Source organism: Myiozetetes cayanensis, unplaced genomic scaffold (assembly GCF_022539395.1).
Source record: "Myiozetetes cayanensis isolate MyiCay16 unplaced genomic scaffold, myiCay2020 scf467, whole genome shotgun sequence".
Taxonomy (NCBI): Eukaryota; Metazoa; Chordata; class Aves; order Passeriformes; family Tyrannidae; genus Myiozetetes; species Myiozetetes cayanensis.
In genome coordinates this window covers 18,490-36,414 of record NW_026087706.1, presented here as the reverse complement: position 1 = coordinate 36,414, position 17,925 = coordinate 18,490, and the positions used below count along the sequence as shown (strand labels likewise).

At 42.9% G+C, this 17,925-nt stretch overlaps 1 protein-coding gene across 1 annotated transcript; it reads right to left on the bottom strand.

Moving 5' to 3' along the window:
* Nucleotides 1-76: 76 nt before the first annotated feature.
* On the bottom strand, nucleotides 77-17,819 carry LOC126648223 (large neutral amino acids transporter small subunit 2-like; the record flags this gene model as incomplete). The annotated part of the gene is made up of 5 exons (XM_050330970.1): nucleotides 17,759-17,819; nucleotides 13,802-13,897; nucleotides 7,906-8,110; nucleotides 1,887-2,038; nucleotides 77-145 (listed from the first exon to the last, which is right to left on the bottom strand). Coding segments are annotated over exons 1-5 (583 nt in total), but the record flags the coding sequence as incomplete, so codon positions are not given.
* Between the last annotated feature and the right edge of the window lie 106 nt (nucleotides 17,820-17,925).

The following is a 17,925-nucleotide window of genomic DNA, read 5'->3' as shown; positions in this document are numbered from 1 at the left end:
GGAAAAATTAGGAAAAATGGAAAAACGGTGAAAAAGCTAGTGAAAAAATGGGGAAAAACGGGAGGAAAATGGGGAAAAAAAGGGGGAAATGAAGGGCAAAGGGGGGTAAAAGGGACACTGGGGCAGTTCACCCACGTCAGCAGCACTGAAATGGGGGGAAAACATGGAAATTGGGAAGAATGACGAAAAAAGGGGAAAAAATAAAAAAAAACGGTGAAAAAATGGGGAAAAACGGTGAAAAAATGGGGGAAAAATGGGGGAAAAATGGGGGAAAAATGGGGGAGAATGTGGGAAGAAAAGGAGAAAAAATGGGGAGAAAATGGGGAAAAATTGGGAAAAAAATGGGAAAATAATAAAAAATATGGAAGACAACTGGTGAAAAAATGACAAAAAATGGTGAAAAAATGGGGAAAATGAAGGGAAAAGGGGGGGAAAAAGGAGGGAAAAAGGGGAAAATGTGGGAAGGAAAGGAGGAAAAATAGGGAGAAAATGGGAAAAAAATGGGGAAAAAATGGGAAAAATGGGAAAAAGGAGGAAAAATGGAGGAAAATGAAGGGAAAATGGGGAAAAAAAAGGGAAAAATGGGGGGAAAGGGGGGAGAAGGGGAGGAAAAATGGGGATAAAAGGGAGGGAAATGGAGAAAAAAGGGGGGAGAAAATGGGAAAAAAATGGGGAAAAAATGGGAAAAATGGGAAAAATTGGGAAAAATTGGGAAAATTTGGGAAAAATTGGGAAAAAATGGGAAAATTTGGGATAAGGGGGTAAAAATGGGAAAAATGGGGATAAAAGGGAAGGGAAAATGGGGATAAAAGGGGGGATAAAAGGGGATTTTTTGGGAATTCCGGGAATTTTTGGGGGGTCATTTTAAGGTCGATTTTTGGGCAGTTTTGGCCCTTTTGAAGTGGAATTTTTTGGGAATTCCTGGATTTTTTTGGGAATTCCCGGAATTCTGGGATCAATCCTGGAAGCAGGAAACTCAGATGAGTCCCAGCTGAGTTTGGGGTCAGTTTTGGGTCCATTTTGGGTCCATTTTGGATCATTTTAAGTCCAATTTTGGTCATTTTTGGCCATTTTTGGTCCTTAAATCACGGGATTTTTTTGGGAATTCCCAGATTTTTTTGGGAATTCCCGGAATTCCGGGATCAATCCTGGAAGCAGGAAACTCAGATGAGTCCAAGGTGAGTTTGGGGTCAGTTTTGGGTCCATTTTGGGTCCGTTTTGGGTCATTTTAAGTCCAATTTTGGTCGTTTTTGGCCCTTTTGGCCCTTTTGTCGCGGGACTTTTTTGGGAAATTCCCGGGTTTTTTTGGGAATTCCTGGAATTCCGGGACCACTCACACAGGCAGGAACCTCAGGTGAGTCTCAGGTGAGTTCCAGTTAAAATTTGGGGCTGTTTTGGGTCCATTTTGGGTCATTTTAGGGCCGTTTTTGGCCGTTTTTGGCCCTTTCTTCATGGAATTTTTCGGGAATTCCCGGATTTTTTTGGGAATTCCGGGAATTTTGGGACGACTCACGCAGGCAGGAAACTCAGATGAGTTCCAGGTGAGATTTGGGGTCAGTTTTGGGTCCATTTTGGGTCCATTTTGGGTCATTTTAAGTCCAATTTTGGTCGTTTTGGCCGTTTTTGGCCCTTTCGTCATGGAATTTTTTGGGAATTCCCGGATTTTTTCTGGAATTCCGGGAATTCCGGGATAACTCACGCAGGCAGGAAACTCAGATGAGTTCCAGGTGAGATTTGGGGTCAGTTTTGGGTCCATTTTGGGTCCATTTTGGGTCATTTTAAGTCCAATTTTGGTCGTTTTTGGCCGTTTTTGGTCCTTTCTTCGCGGAATTTTTTGGGAATTCCCGGATTTTTTCTGGAATTCCGGGAATTTTGGGACAACTCACGCAGGCAGGCAGCAGCCAGGAGCCTCTGGGCGGCCTCGGGGGTGTGGCAGGAGGGGTAGAGGGGCTGCAGGACGTAGTTGGCGAAGGTGAGGGCGATGACGGCCTGGTTGGTGGGGTAAATCACCAGCACCGAGATCCACAGGCGCAGAAACCTGCAAAAAAACCCCAAATTTTGGGAAAATTCGGGTAAAAAATGGGATAATCAAAGTTTGGGGGAAATCAGGGAAAAAATGGGAGGGTTTGGGTCAAGTTTGGGCGAAATCAGGGCAAAAATGGCTGATTTTGAGTTGGATTTGGGGCCAGAAATGGGGGATTTTTGAGCCGATTTTTGGCCGATTTTGGGGCCAAATTTTGGGTGATTTTGAGTCAATTTTGGGGGGGAATTCGAGTCCAATTTGGGGTAAAAAATGGGCAATTTTGGGTCAAATTTGGGGTGAAATTGGGGCCGAAAAATGGGGGATTTTTGGGGTGAATTTGGGGTGATTTGGGCAGGTTTGAGGGGGGTTGGTGGGGTAAATCACCAGCACCGAGATCCACAGGTGCAGAAACCTGCAAAAAAACCCAAATTTTGGGAAAATTCGGGTAAAAAATGGGATAATCAAAGTTTGGGGGAAATCAGGGGAAAAAATGGGAGGGTTTGGGTCAAGTTTGGGCGAAATCAGGGCAAAAATGGCTGATTTTGAGTTGGATTTGGGGCCAGAAATGGGGGATTTTTGAGCTGATTTTTGGCCTATTTTGGGCCAAAATTTGAGGGAATTTTGGGGGAAATTTGAGTCCAATTTGGGGTAAAAAATGGGCAATTTTGGGTCAAATTTGGGGTGAAATCGGGGGCAAAAAATGGGGGATTTCGAGCCAAATTTGGGTAAAAAATGAGGGACTTTGAGACAAATTCGGGGCTCAAAAATGGGCGATTTTAGAGCAAATTTTGGGTGATTTTGAGCTGAATTTGAGGCAAAATTTGGGCAAAAAATGGACAATTTTGGGTCAAATTTGGGATGATATTTGGGCTAAAAATGGGGGATTTTTGAACCAATTTTTGGGCACTTTTCAGCCCAAGTTTGAGAGAAATTGAGCAAAAAAAGGGGAATTTTTGAGTCGATTTTTGAGCCAAAATTTTGGGCAATATCGGGGCAAAAAATGGGCAATTTTGAGTCCAATTTTGGGGGGATTTTGAGTCGGATTTGGAACAAAATTGGGGCAAAAAATGGGCAATTTTGGGTCAAATTTGGGGTTAAATTTGGGTTGAAAAATGGGGGATTTTTGGGGTGAATTTGGGGCGATTTGGGCAGGTTTGAGGGGGGTTGGTGGGGTAAATCACCAGCACCGAGATCCACAGGCGCAGGAATCTGGGGGAAAAAACAGGGATTTTGGGAAAATTCGGGTCAGGAATGGGGAAATCAAAGTTTGGGGAAAATCAGGGGAAAAAATGGGAGGGTTTGGGAGCAATTTGGGGCCAAAAATGGGGGATTTTAGGCAAAAAAAGGGTGGTTTTATTCTGAATTTTGGGCGATTTTTGGGTGGGTTTTGAGGCAAATTTTGGGGTAAAATTTGGGGTAAAAAATGAGCAATTTCGGGGTGAATTTTTGGGGCAATTTGGAGCTGGATTTGGGGTAAAAAACTTGGGATAAAGAAATGGAGGGGTTTTAGGTCAAAATCGGGGTAAAAAATGGGCGATTTTGGGTCGAATTTGGGGTGAAATCGGAGGTAAAAATGGAGGATTTTGAGCTGATTTTTGGGTCAAAAATGGGGGATTTTGGGGCAATTTTGAATCGATTTCGGAGCCAAAAATGGGCAACTTTTGGAGCTGAATTTGGAATAAAAAAATTGAGGTTTTTTAGGTCAAAATCGGGGTAAAAATGGGGGATTTTGAGTCGAATTTCGAGCGAAATCGGAACTAAAAATGGGGGATTTTGAGCTGATTTTGGGGGGATTTTGGGTGGAATTTGGGGTAAAATGGGGGTTAAAAAATGAGCAATTTCGAGGTGAATTTTTGGGGCAATTTTGAGCTGAATTTGGGGTGAAATTGGGGCCGAAAAATGGGGGATTTTTGGGGTGAATTTGGGGTGATTTGGGCAGGTTTGAGGGGGGTTGGTGGGGTAAATCACCAGCACCGAGATCCACAGGCGTAAAAACCTGGAAAAAAAACCCAAATTTTGGGAAAATTTGGGTAAAGAATTGGATAATCAAAGTTTGGGGGAAATCAGGGAAAAAATGGGAGGGTTTGGGTCAAGTTTGGGCGAAATCAGGGCAAAAATGGCTGATTTTGAGTTGGATTTGGGGCCAGAAATGGGGGATTTTTGAGCTGATTTTTGGCCGATTTTGGGGCCAAATTTTGGGTGATTTTGAGTCAATTTTGGGGGGGAATTCGAGTCCAATTTGGGGTAAAAAATGGGCCATTTTGGGTCAAATTTGGGGTGAAATTGGGGCCGAAAAATGGGGGATTTTTGGGGTGAATTTGGGGTGATTTGGGCAGGTTTGAGGGGGGTTGGTGGGGTAAATCACCAGCACCGAGATCCACAGGCGCAGAAACCTGCAAAAAAACCCAAATTTTGGGAAAATTCGGGTAAAAAATGGGATAATCAAAGTTTGGGGGAAATCAGGGGAAAAATAGGAGGGTTTGGGAGCGATTTGGGGTTAAAAATGGGGGATTTTAGGTAAAAAAATGGTGATTTTATTCTGAATTTTGGGCCATTTTTGGGTGGGTTTTGAGGCAAATTTTGGGGTAAAATTTGGGGTAAAAAATGAGTAAATTCGGGGTGAATTTTTGGGGCAATTTGGAGTTGGATTTGGGGTAAAAAACTTGGGATAAAGAAATGGAGGGGTTTTTGGTCAAAATTGGGGTAAAAAATGGGGGATTTTGAGTCGAATTTCGAGCGAAATCGGAGCCAAAAATGGGGGGTTTTGAGCTGAGTTTTGGGTCAAAAACGGGGGATTTTGGGGTGATTTTGAATTGATTTTGGAGCCAAAACTGGGCTGGATTTAAGGCAAAACTGGGATAAAAAAACTGAGGGGTTTTAGGTCAAAATCGGGGTAAAAAATGGGTGATTTTTGAGTTGATTTTTGCGCTGATTTTTGGCCGATTTTGGGTCAAAATTTGAGGGAATTTTGGGGGGAATTTGAGTCCAATTTGGGGTGAAAAATGGGCGATTTTGGGTCAAATTTGGGGTGAAATCGGGGGCAAAAAATGGGAGATTTTGAGCCAAATTTGGGGTGATATTTGGGCTAAAAATGGGTGATTTTTGAGCCAATTTTTGGGCACTTTTCAGCCCAAGTTTGAGAGAAATTGAGCAAAAAAAGGGGAATTTTTGAGTCGATTTTTGAGCCAAATTTTGGGCAATATCGGGGCAAAAAATGGGCAATTTTGAGTCCAATTTTGGGGGGATTTTGAGTCGGATTTGGAACAAAATTGGGGCAAAAAATGGGCAATTTTGGGTCAAATTTGGGGTGAAATTGGGGCCGAAAAATGGGAGATTTTTGGGGTGAATTTGGGATGATTTGGGCAGGTTTGAGGGGGGTTGGTGGGGTAAATCACCAGCACCAAGATCCACAGGCGTAAAAACCTGCAAAAAAACCCAAATTTTGGGAAAATTCGGGTCAGGAATGGGGAAATCAAAGTTTGGGGGAAATCAGGGAAAAAATGGGAGGGTTTGGGAGCAATTTGGGGTTAAAAATGGGGGATTTTAGGCGAAAAAAGGGTGGTTTTATTCTGAATTTTGGGCGATTTTTGGGTGGGTTTTGAGGCAAATTTTGGGGTAAAATTTGGGGTAAAAAATGGGCAAATTCGGGGTGAATTTTTGGGGCAATTTGGAGCTGGATTTGGGGGCCAAAAACTTGGGATAAAAAAACTGAGGGGTTTTAGGTCAAAATCGGGGTAAAAAATGGGCGATTTTGGGTCGAATTTGGGGTGAAATCGGAGGTAAAAATGGAGGATTTTGAGCTGATTTTTGGGTCAAAAATGGGGGATTTTGGGGCAATTTTGAATCGATTTCGGAGCCAAAAATGGGCAACTTTTGGAGCTGAATTTGGAATAAAAAAATTGAGGTTTTTTAGGTCAAAATCGGGGTAAAAAATGGGTGATTTTTGAGTCAAATTTCGAGCGAAATCGGAGCCAAAAATGGGGGATTTTGAGTTGATTTTGGGGGGATTTTGGGTCAAATTGGGGTAAAATGGGGGTTAAAAAATGAGCAATTTCGAGGTGAATTTTTGGGGTAATTTCGAGCTGAATTTGGGGTGAAATTGGGGCCAAAAAATTGGGGTCATTTTGACACAAATTTGGGGTAAAAAAATGGGTGATTTTTGAGTCGGCTTTTGGGCCATTTTAACCCAAATTTTGGGGCGATTTTGACCCAAATTTTGGTCGATTTTTGGACCATTTTTAACCCAAATTTTGGCTGATTTTTGGGCCGTTTTAACCCGAATTTTGGGGTGATTTTGACCCGGTTTTGAGCCAATTTTTGGGGCAATTTTGACTTGAATTTAGGGTCATTTTTAACCCAACTTTTGGACCCATTTTAACCTCAATTTTGACCCCATTTTTGGCCCATTTTAACCCAAATTTTGGACTGATTTTAACCTCAATTTTTGACCCATTTTAACTCAAATTTTGAGCCGATTTTTGGGGTAAAAAAAGTGCCAATTTTGATGCGATTTTTGGGTCATTTTTAACCCAAATCTTGGCCCATTTTAACCCGAATTTTGGTCGATTTTTGGGCCGTTTTAACTCGAATTTCAACCGGATTTTGACCTGATTTTTGGGGTAAAAAAAGGCCAATTTTAATGTGATTTTTGGGTTGTTTTTAACCCAAATCTTGGCCCAATTTAACCCAAATTTTGACCCAATTTTTGGCCCATTTTAACTTGAATTTTGGGGCGATTTTGACCCGATTTTTTGGCCGTAAAAAGGCCGATTTTAATGCGATTTTTGGGCTGTTTTTAACCCAAATCTTGGCCCATTTTAACCCAAATTTTGACCCAATTTTTGTCCCATTTCAACCCGAATTTTGACCCAATTTTTGACCCATTTTAACCCGAATTTTGGCCGATTTTTGGCCCATTTTAACTCGAATTTCAACCGGATTTTGACCCGATTTTTTGGCCATAAAAAGGTCAATTTTAATGCGATTTTTGGGCCGGTTTTAATCCAAATTTTGACCCAATTTTTGGCTCATTTTAACTCAATTTTGACCCAATTTTTGGCCTATTTTAACTCGAATTTTGGGGCGATTTTGACCCGATTTTTTGGCCATAAAAAGGTAAATTTTGATGCGATTTTCGGGCCGTTTTTAACCCGAATTTTGACCCGATTTTTGGGCAAAACTGGGGCAAAAAAAGGCCGATTTTGACGGGGTTTTTTGCCGATTTCTCCCCAAATTTGGGGCAATTTCTCCCCAAATTTTTTTGGGGGGGATACTCACCCCAGGAGCCCCCCGAAGCCGTGGCAGACGTAGGCGTAGTCCCCGCCCGCCCTGGGGATGGCCACGCCCAGCTCGGCGTAACAAAGGGGCCAAAAATGGGGCATTTCGGGACAAATTTGGGGCAAAAAATGGGTGATTTTTGAGCCGATTTTTGGGTCATTTTATCCCAAATTTTGGTCGATTTTAAGCCAATTTTTGGGCCATTTTAACCTGATTTTTGGGGCGATTTTGACCCAATTTTGGGCCTTTTTTAATCCCATTTTTGGGACGATTTTGAGCCAATTTTCGGTCGATTTTGACCTGATTTTGAGTCAATTTTTGGGCTAGTTTGAGCCGATTTTTGGGCCATTTTCAACCCAAATTTTGGCCGACTTTGAGCCAATTTTTGGGCCTTTTTTAACCCGATTTTCGACCCATTTTAACCTGAATTTTGGTCGATTTTTGGGCCATTTTAACTTGAATTTTTGGGCCTTTTTGAACCCGATTTTCGACCCATTTTAACCCGAATTTTGACCCGATTTTTGGGCAAAACTGGGGCAAAAAAAGGCCGATTTTGACTGGGTTTTTTGCCGATTTCTCCCAAATTTTTTTGTTGGGATACTCACCCCAGGAGCCCCCCGAAGACGTGGCAGACGTAGGCGTAGTCCCCGCCCGCCCTGGGGATGGCCACGCCCAGCTCGGCGTAACAAAGAGCCCCCACGGCCGTCACGGCCCCCGTCACCCCCCAGACCAGCAGGGACGGCCCCACCGCCCCCGAGTGCGCCAGCACCCCCTTGGGGGCCACGAAGATCCCCGAGCCGATGATGTTCCCTGGGGGGAAAGGGAGAAAAAGGGGGGTTAGAGCAAAAAAAATGGGATTTTCTGCAAAAAAATGGGGAAATTCGGGTAAAAAATGGGGAAAAATGAAGAAAAAATGGGATTTCTGGCAATAAAAATGGGGGTTTGGGAGGGCCAGGACCCCCTTGGGGGCCACGAAGATCCCCGAGCCGATGATGTTCCCTGGGGGAAAAGGGAGAAATTGGGGGGTTAGAGAGAAAAAATGGGATTTTCTGCAAAAAAAATGGGATTTCTAGCAAAAAAAATGGGATTTCTGGTGAAAAAATGGTGAAATTCGGGTGAAAAATGGGGGAAAAATGTAGAAAAAATGGATTTAAATTGGGATTTTTGGAGGAAAAAATGGGGTTTAGGGTGAAAAAATTGGATTTAGGGCAATTAAAAATGGGATTTTGGACAAAAAAATGGGATTTCTGGCGAAAAAACGGTGAAATTCGGGTGAAAAATGGGATTTCTGGTTAAAGAAATGGGGGTTTGGGGGAGTTTGGGGGGGATTTGGGAGGGCCAGGACCCCCCTTGGGGGCCACGAAGATCCCCGAGCCGATGATGTTCCCTGGGGGAAGAGGGAGAAAATTAAAAATTAGAGCAAAAAAATGGAAAAAATTGGGAGTTAGAGTAGAAAAAAATGGGATTTCTGGCGAAAAAAATGGGATTTCTGGAGAGAAAACGGTGAAATTCGGGTGAAAAATGAGGGAAAAATGAAAAAAAAAATGGATTAAAATGAGGATTTCTGGGGAAAAAAATGGGATTTCTGGTGAAAAAATGGTGAAATTTGGGTGAAAAATGGGGGAAAAAGAAAAAATGGGGGGAAAATGAAGAAAAAATGGATTTAAATTGGGATTTTTTGGGGAAAAAAATGGGATTTCTAGTGAAAAAAACGGTGAAATTCAGGTGAAAATTGGGGGAAAAATGAGGAAAAATGGATTAAAATTGGGATTTTTGGAGAAAAAAATGGGATTTCTGGGGAAAAAACGGTGAAATTCGGGTGAAAAATGGGGGTTTGGGGTGAAAAAATGGGGGTTTGGGGGAGTTTGGGGGGGATTTGGGAGGGCCAGGACCCCCCTTGGGGGCCACGAAGATCCCCGAGCCGAGGATGGGAACTGGGGGGAAAGGGAGAAAATTAAAAATTACAGACAAAAAAATGGGATTTTCTGCAAAAAAAATGGGATTTCTAGCGAAAAAAATGGGATTTCTGGGGAAAAAATGGTGAAATTCAGGGGAAAAATGAAGAAAAAATGGGATTTTCTGCAAAAAAAAAGGGATTTCTAGCAAAAAAAAAAGGGATTTCTGGTGAAAAAATGGTGAAATCTGGGTGAAAAATGGGGGAAAAATGAAGAAAAAATGGGATTTCTGGGAATAAAAATGGGGTTTAGGGTGAAAAAATGGGATTTAGGGCAATTAAAAATGGGATTTATGGAAAGAAAATGGGATTTCTGGGGAAAAAATGGTGAAATTTTGAGTGGAAAATGGGATTTCTGGTTAAAGAAATGGGGGTTTGGGGGGGATTTGGGAGGGCCAGGACCCCCTTGGGGGCCACGAAGATCCCCGAGCCGATGATGGGAACTGGGGGGAAAGGGAGAAAAAGGGGGGTTAGAGCGAAAAAATGGGATTTTCTGCAAAAAAATGGGGAAATTCGGGTGAAAAATGGGGGAAAAATGAAGAAAAAATGGATTTAAATTGGGATTTTTTTGTGAAGAAATGGTGAAATTTGGGTGAAAAAAGGGGGGAAAATGAAGAAAAAATGGATTAAAAATGGGATTTTTGGGGAAAAAATGGGATTTATGGAAAAAAATGGGATTTCTGGTGAAAAAATGGTGAAATTTGGGTGGAAAATGGGGGGAAAATGGATTAAAATTGGGATTTCTGGTGAAACAAACGGTGAAATTCGGGTGGAAAATGGGGGGAAAATGAAGAAAAATGGATTTAAATTGGGATTTTTGGTAAAGAAATGGGATTTCCTGAAAAAAAATGGGATTTCTGGAGAGAAAATGGTGAAATTCAGGTGAAAAATGGGATTTAGGGCAAAAAAAAGGGGGTTTGGGGTGAAAAAATGGGGGTTTGGGGGAGTTTGGGAGGGATTTGGGAGGGCCAGGACCCCCCTTGGGGGCCACGAAGATCCCCGAGCCGATGATGTTCCCTGGGGGAAGAGGGAGAAATTGGGAGAAAATTAAAAATTAGAGCCAAAAAAATGGGATTTATGGCGAAAAAAATGGGATTCTGGGGAAAAAATGGGGGTTTGGGGTGAAAAAATGGGGGTTTGGGAGGGCCAGGACACCCTTGGGGGCCACGAAGATCCCCGAGCCGATGATGTTCCCTGGGGGAAAAGGGAGAAAAAGAGGGGAAATTAAAAATTACAGTGAAAAAATGGTGAAATTCGGGTAAAAAATGGGGAAAAATGAAGAAAAAATGGGATTTTCTGCAAAAAAAAAGGGATTTCTTGTGAAAAAACGGTGAAATTTGGGTGAAAAATGGGGGAAAAATGAAGAAAAAATGGGATTTCTGGGTACAAAAATGGGATTTCTGGTGAAAAAATGGTGAAATTCGGGTGAAAAATGGGGAAAAATGGATTAAAATTGGGATTTTTGGTGAAAAAAATGGGATTTCTGGTGAAAAAACAGTGAAATTTGTGGGAAAATTGGGGGGAAAATGAAGAAAAAATGAGATTTATGGCAAAAAAATGGGATTTCTGGCGAAAAAACGGTGAAATTCAGGTGAAAAATGGGGGAAAAATGAAGAAAAAATGGATTTAAATTGGGATTTATGGTGAAAAAATGGTAAAATTCGGTTGAAAAATGGGGGAAAAATGAAAAAAATGGGGGGAAAATGAAGAAAAAATGGATTAAAATTGGGATTTTGGGGGAAAAAAATGGGATTTATGGCAAAAAAATGGTGAAATTTGGGGGAAAATTGGGGGGGAAAATGAAAAAAAATGGATTTAAATTGGGATTTTTTGGGGAAAAAAATGGGGTTTCTGGTGAAAAAAACGGTGAAATTCAGGTGAAAATTGGGGGAAAAATGAGGAAAAATGGATTAAAATTGGGATTTTTGGAGAAAAAAATGGGATTTCTGGGGAAAAAATGGTGAAATTCGGGGGAAAAATGGGGGGAAAATGAAAAAAATTGGATTAAAATGAGGATTTCTGGGGAAAAAAATGGGATTTCCTGAAAAAAAAATGGGATTTCTGGTGAAAAAATGGTGAAATTTGGGGGAAAAATGGGGGAAAAATGGATTAAAATTGGGATTTCTGGTAAAAAAATGGTGAAATTCGGGTGAAAAATGGGGGAAAAATGAAAAAAATTGGATTAAATTGGGATTTTTGGTGAAAAAAATGGGATTTATGGAAAAAAAATTGGGGTTTATGGCAAAAAAAAGGGATTTTTCAGGTGAAAAATGGGGGGAAAATGAAGAAAAAATGGATTAAAATGAGGATTTCTGGGGAAAAAAATGGGGTTTGGGGTGAAAAATGGGATTTTGGACCAAAAAAAAATGGGATTTCTGGCGAAAAAATGGTGAAATTCGGGTGAAAAATGGGGGAAAAATGAAGAAAAAATGGATTTAAATTGGGATTTTTGGTGAAAAAAATTGGGGTTTGGGTTGAAAAATTGGGATTTCTGGTGAAAAAATGGTGAAATTCAGGGGAAAAAATGAAGAAAAAATGGGATTTTCTGCAAAAAAAAATGGGGTTTCTGGTGAAAAAAATGGGATTTCTGGTGAAAAAATGGTGAAATTTGGGTGAAAAATGGGGGAAAATGAAGAAAAAATGGATTAAAATGAGAATTTAGGGGGAAAAAAAGGGATTTATGGCTTAAAAATTGGGATTTAGGGTGAAAAAATGGTGAAGTTTGGGTGAAAAATGGGATTTATGGCCAAAAAAAATGGGGTTTGGGAGGACAAAATTGGGGTTTGGGGCGGAAAATTGGGATTTAGGGCAAAAAAATTGGGATTTGGGGTGGGTTTGAGGGAATTTAGGGGGGAAAAATTGGGATTTGGGTGAAAAAAATGGGATTTTGTGGGGTTTTGGGGTCAATTTGGGGAGATTTGGGACAAAATAAATGGGATTTGGATGAAAAAAGGGATTTGGGGACCATTTTGGGGGGAAATTGGGGGGGAAAATTGGGATTTTGGGGCTCATTTGGGGGAAATTTGGGAGGTTTGGGGTGAAAAAAAATCATATTTAGGGTAAAAAAATGGGGATTTGGGGGGTTTTGGGGGGAAGAAATTGGGATTTAGGGGGAAAAATGGGATTTTAGAGGGTTTTGGGGTCATTTTGGGGGGATTTGGGTGAAAAAATTGAGATTTGGGTGAAAAAATGGGGATTTATGGCCCAAAAAATGGGATTTTGGGGGGGGTTGGGGAGGTTTTTGGGAAAAAATTAGGATTTGGGTGAAAAAATGGGATTTTGGGGATCATTTGGGGGGATTTGGGGGGGTTGGGGGGATTTGGGGTCAATTTGGGGTTTTTGGGGTCGATTTTGGGGTTTTTTGGGTCCATTTTGGGTCCATTTTGGGTCAATTTGGTTTTTTTTTTTATTTTTTTAATTTTTTTTTTTTAATTGGGGGGATTTTGGGGGGGGGTCCCAAATTTTTGAGGGGGGTCCCAAATTTTTGGGGCGATTTGGGGTCGATTTGGGGTCAATTTTGGGTCCATTTTGGGTCGATTTTGTTTGTTTATTATTTATTTTTATTTTTTTTTAATTTTTTTTTTTTTAATTGGGGGGATTTTTGGGTTCCCAAATTTTTTAGGGGGTGAATTCTCGAAATATCCCCCCCCAAATAAATTTCTCTTGCATTTGGAGTGAATTTCAAGACCAAAAAAACCCCAAAAATCCGATTTTTTTTCCATTTCCAGCCCCTCCCAACCCCCCATTTTTTTAAGGGGTGGCTCCAAATTTTTTTGGGGAAAATCCCTAAAATTTTTAACCCAAAAACCCCCCAAAAATCCGATTTTTTTTCCATTTCCAGCCCCTCCCAACCCCCCATTTTTTTAAGGGGTGGCTCCAAATTTTTGGGAACGAAATCCCCGAATTTTTTAACCCCCAAAAATCCGATTTTTTTTTCATTTCCAGACCCTCCCAAACCCCCAATTTTTTAAGGGGTGGCCCCAAATTTTTTTTGGGAAAATCCTCGAATTTTTTAACCCCAAAACCCCCCAAAAATCCGATTTTTTTTTCATTTCCAGACCCTCCCAAACCCCCAATTTTTTAAGTGGTGGCCCCAAATTTTTTTGGGGAAAATCCCCGAATTTTTTAACCCCCAAAAATCCGATTTTTTTTTCATTTCCAGACCCTCCCAAACCCCCATTTTTTTAAGGGGTGGCCCCAAATTTTTTTGGGGGAAATCCCCGAATTTTTCAGCCCCAAAAATCCGATTTTTTTTCCATTTCCAGACCCTCCCAACCCCCAATTTTTTAAGTGGTTTCCCCAAATTTTTTGGGACGAATCCCCGAATTTTTCAGCCCCAAAAATCCGATTTTTTTGGGGGGAAATCCCCGAATTTTTAACCCAAAAACCCCCAAAAATCCGATTTTTTTTCATTTCCAGACCCTCCCAACCCCCATTTTTTTAAGTGGTGGCCCCAAATTTTTTTTGACGAATCCCCAAAATTTTTAACGCCCAAAAAAGCCCCAAAAAGCCCCGAAATGGCCCCAAAACAAGCGCTAAAAACTCACCCACGATGATGCCGCAGGCGCTGAGCAGCCCGATCTCCTTTTTCAGGCCCACCTCTCCCCACCCGGCCCCTCCTCCTCCCCTTTTTAGGGGCTCTCCTTTTTAATGGGGTCTCGCCCTGTCCCCTCCCCCATTTGGCCCCCTAAAATCGCCTTTTTGCCTTTTTTTCCCTTTTTTCCGCTCGAAAATCAAAATAAAACGGAATAAAAAGGGTTAAAAAGGGAAAAAGGTGGGGAGGGGCGGGGTTTTTTTTGGGGTGAAAACAGCGAGAAAAGAGCCCCAAAAAAGGGAAATTTAAGGGAAAAAAAGCCTCGAAAGGGAAGGATTTTGACCCCTCCCCCAGGCCAGGGTGACCTTCGGACTTTTGGGATCGGGAAGGGAAAAAAATGGGAAGGGGGAGGGGCGGGGAAAAAAAAAAAGGAGGGGAGGGGAAAAAAAGGGGGGAGGGGAAAAAAATGGGTCGGGGGTCTCGAAATGGGGGAAAAGAGGTAAAAAAATGAATTTAAAGAGGGTAAAAAGGACTAAAAAAGAGTCTTAAAAGAGCCCAAAAAGGAGGGAAAAGACCCCAAAAAGGGGCTTAAAAGAGCCCAAAAATGGGTCTGGGGTCCCAAAAATGACGTCAAAGAGCCCAAAAATGAATTAAAAGTGGCAAAAAATGAATTTAAAGACCCCAAAAATGACTTTAAAGAGGCAAAAAATGACTAAAAAAGAGTCCAAAAAGGACTGAAATGACCCCAAAAATGACGTAAAAGACCCCAAAAATGGGTCTGGGGTCCCCAAAATGGGTCTGGGGTCCCAAAAATGACGTCAAAGAGCCCAAAAAGGAGTGAAAAGACCCCAAAAATGACTTTAAAGAGTCAAAAAAGGACTAAAAAAGAGCCCAAAAAGGACTGAAATGACCCCAAAAAGGAGGGAAAAGACCCCAAAATGGGTCTGGGGTCCCCAAATGGGTCTGGGGTCCCAAAATGAGGGAAAAGAGGAAGAAAAGGAGTTAAAAGAGGCAAAAAATGATTTAAAAGAACCCAAAAATGATTTAAAAGACCCCAAAAGTGACTTAAAAGAGCCCAAAAAGGAGGGAAAAGACCCCAAAAATGGGTCTGGGGTCCCAAAAATGACGTCAAAGACCCCAAAAATGAATTAAAAAGAGTCCAAAAATGACTTAAAAGACCCCAAAAAGTACTAAAAAGAGTCCAAAAAGGAGGGAAAAGACCCCCAAAATGGGTCTGGGGTCTCCAAATGGGTCTGGGGTCCCCAAAAATGACGTCAAAGACCCCAAAAAGGAATAAAAAGAGGCAAAAAATGAATTAAAAAGAGTCCAAAAATGACTAAAAAAGAGCCCAAAAGGGACTGAAATGACCCCAAAAACGAGGGAAAAGACCCCAAAAATGGGTCTGGGGTCCCCAAAATGGGTCTGGGGTCCCAAAATGGGTCGGGGGTCCCGAAATGGGGGAAAAGAGGAGGAAAAGGAGGTAAAAGAGGTAAAAAAATGAATTTAAAGAGGGCAAAAAGGAGGGAAAAGACCCCAAAAAGTGATTTAAAAGAGCCCAAAAATGGGTCTGGGGTCCCAAAAATGACGTCAAAGAGGCCAAAAATGAATTAAAAGAGGCAAAAAATGAATTAAAAGAGGTCAAAGAGGAGGGAAAAGACCCCAAAAAGTGATTTAAAAGAGACCAAAAGTGACTTAAAAGACCCCAAAAATGGGTCTGGGGTCCCCAAAATGGGTCGGGGGTCCCAAAAATGACGTCAAAGAGCCCAAAAAGGAGTGAAAAGACCCCAAAAATGACTTTAAAAAGGCAAAAAAGGACTAAAAAAGAGCCCAAAGGACTGAATGACCCCAAAAAGGGGCTTAAAAGAGCCGACTAAAATGAGCCCAAAGGACTGAAATGACCCCAAAAAGGGGCTTAAAAGAGCCCAAAAATGGGTCTGGGGTCCCAAAAATGACGTCAAAGAGGCCAAAAATGAACTAAAAGAGGCAAAAAAATGAATTAAAAGAGGTCAAAAAGGAGGGAAAAGACCCCAAAAAGTGATTTAAAAGAGACCAAAAGTGACTTAAAAGACCTCCAAAATGGGTCTGGGGTCCCAAAATGGGTCTGGGGTCCCAAAAATGACGTCAAAGAGCCCAAAAAGGAGTGAAAAGACCCCAAAAATGACTTTAAGGAGTCAAAAAAGGACTAAAATGACCCCAAAAAGGAGGGAAAAGAGCCCAAAAATGGGTCTGGGGGTCCCCAAAATGGGTCTGGGGTCCCAAAAATGACGTCAAAGACCCCAAAAAGGACTAAAAAGAGTCCAAAAATGACTTTAAAGAGACCAAAAAGGACTAAAATGACCCCAAAAAGGAGGGAAAAGACCCCCAAAATGGGTCTGGGGTCCCCAAATGGGTCTGGGGGGTCCCAAAATGGGTCGGGGGTCCCAAAAATGACGTCAAAGAGCCCAAAAAGGAGTGAAAAGACCCCAAAAAGACCCCAAAAAGTGATTTAAAAGACCCCCAAAAAGAACTAAAAAAGAGCCCAAAAATGACCTAAAAGACCCCAAATGGGTCTGGGGTCCCAAAATGGGTCTGGGGGGTCCCAAAATGGGTCGGGGGTCCCAAAAATGACGTCAAAGAGCCCAAAAAGGAGAGAAAAGACCCCAAAAAGGGGCTTAAAAGACCCCAAAAAGACCCCAAAAAGTGATTTAAAAGACCCCAAAAAGGACTAAAAAAGAGCCCAAAAATGACTTAAAAGACCCCAAAAATGGGTCTGGGGTCCCCAAATGGGTCTGGGGTCCCAAAAATGACGTCAAAGACCCCAAAAAGGGGTCGGGGGGTCCCCAAAATGGGGTAAAAAACCCCAAAAATAGGTCTGGGGTCCTCAGGCCACGCCCCCTTCTCGCTCAGGCCACGCCCCCTCCGTTGAGTGGAATGGGGCTCAGGCCACGCCCCCTAAGGCAAAACCACGCCCCCTCCGTTGCTTTTAATGGGAGTTTAAACCACGCCCCCCTCTCATTGCCTTAAATGGAGCTCAGGCCACGCCCCTTAGAAAGAAAACCACGCCTACTCTACTGATTTCTATTGCGGGCAGACCACGCCCCCTCATAGAAACCACGCCCACTCAATTGCTTTCTATGGCGCTCAAACCACGCCCCCACGGTTAAACCACGCCCACTCAATTGCTTTCTATGGCGCTCAAACCACGCCCCCACGGTTAAACCACGCCCACCCAATTGATTTCTATGGCGTTTAAGCCACGCCCACCTCACGTTGGCCACGCCCCCTCCCTTTCCCCCTCACAACCCCCCCCTCCCCAATTAAGGCCGCGTTAATTGCCCTTAATAACTCACTAATTAACCCCGCCCGGGTTGTTAATTAACCCCTCTCCGGGTCATTAATTAACGCCCCTCCGGGTCATTAATTAACCCCCTCTTGGTCATTAATTAACCCCCCTCCGGGGTCATTAATTAACCCGTTTTAAAGGGCCCGCGGCCTTTTTTTCCCCATTAACCCCCTCGCGGGAATTAACGGGGTTTAATTAACGACCCCGGCGCTAATTAGCGCTAATTAACGGTTAATTCGTTAATTAAGCCCTCCCCCGCGCTATTTAACGCCCCCCGCTCCATTTAACGCCCTTCGTGTTAATGAACGGCCCTAATTAACCCCTCCGCCTCCCCCAACCCTTAATTAAGCCAATAACTGTTTTAATTAGTTAATTAACATCTCTAATTTGCATAACGGGAGAGCGGCGGAGGCGCCTTTAAACTCAGGCCACGCCCCACGCGCCCTCCTATTGGTCGGTTTCTCTCTAGTCCCGCCCCTCCCGCGCTATTATTGGTCCTTCGGCTGATTCTCTCTTCCTATTGGTCGTCGCCTCAGCGCTCCCGCCCTTCCCGCCTCGGCTTCCCATTGGCCGCCTCCTCATCCTCCGCCTCTGATTGGTCCGCCTCCCCCACGCCGCGCCGCGATTGGCCGGCGCCTCAACCCCCGCCTCTTTCCCCGATGTGGCTTCCCATTGGCTTCTTCTCGCGCCAGTCACAGAGATCGGCCATTGGCGGATCCTGCCTCGAGCCCGCCCACGACGCTCCCTGATTGGCCGCCGCCTCAGGCCGCGCTCTCTGAGGGCGGGGCGGGCAGGGCGGCCATGGCGGCCATGGC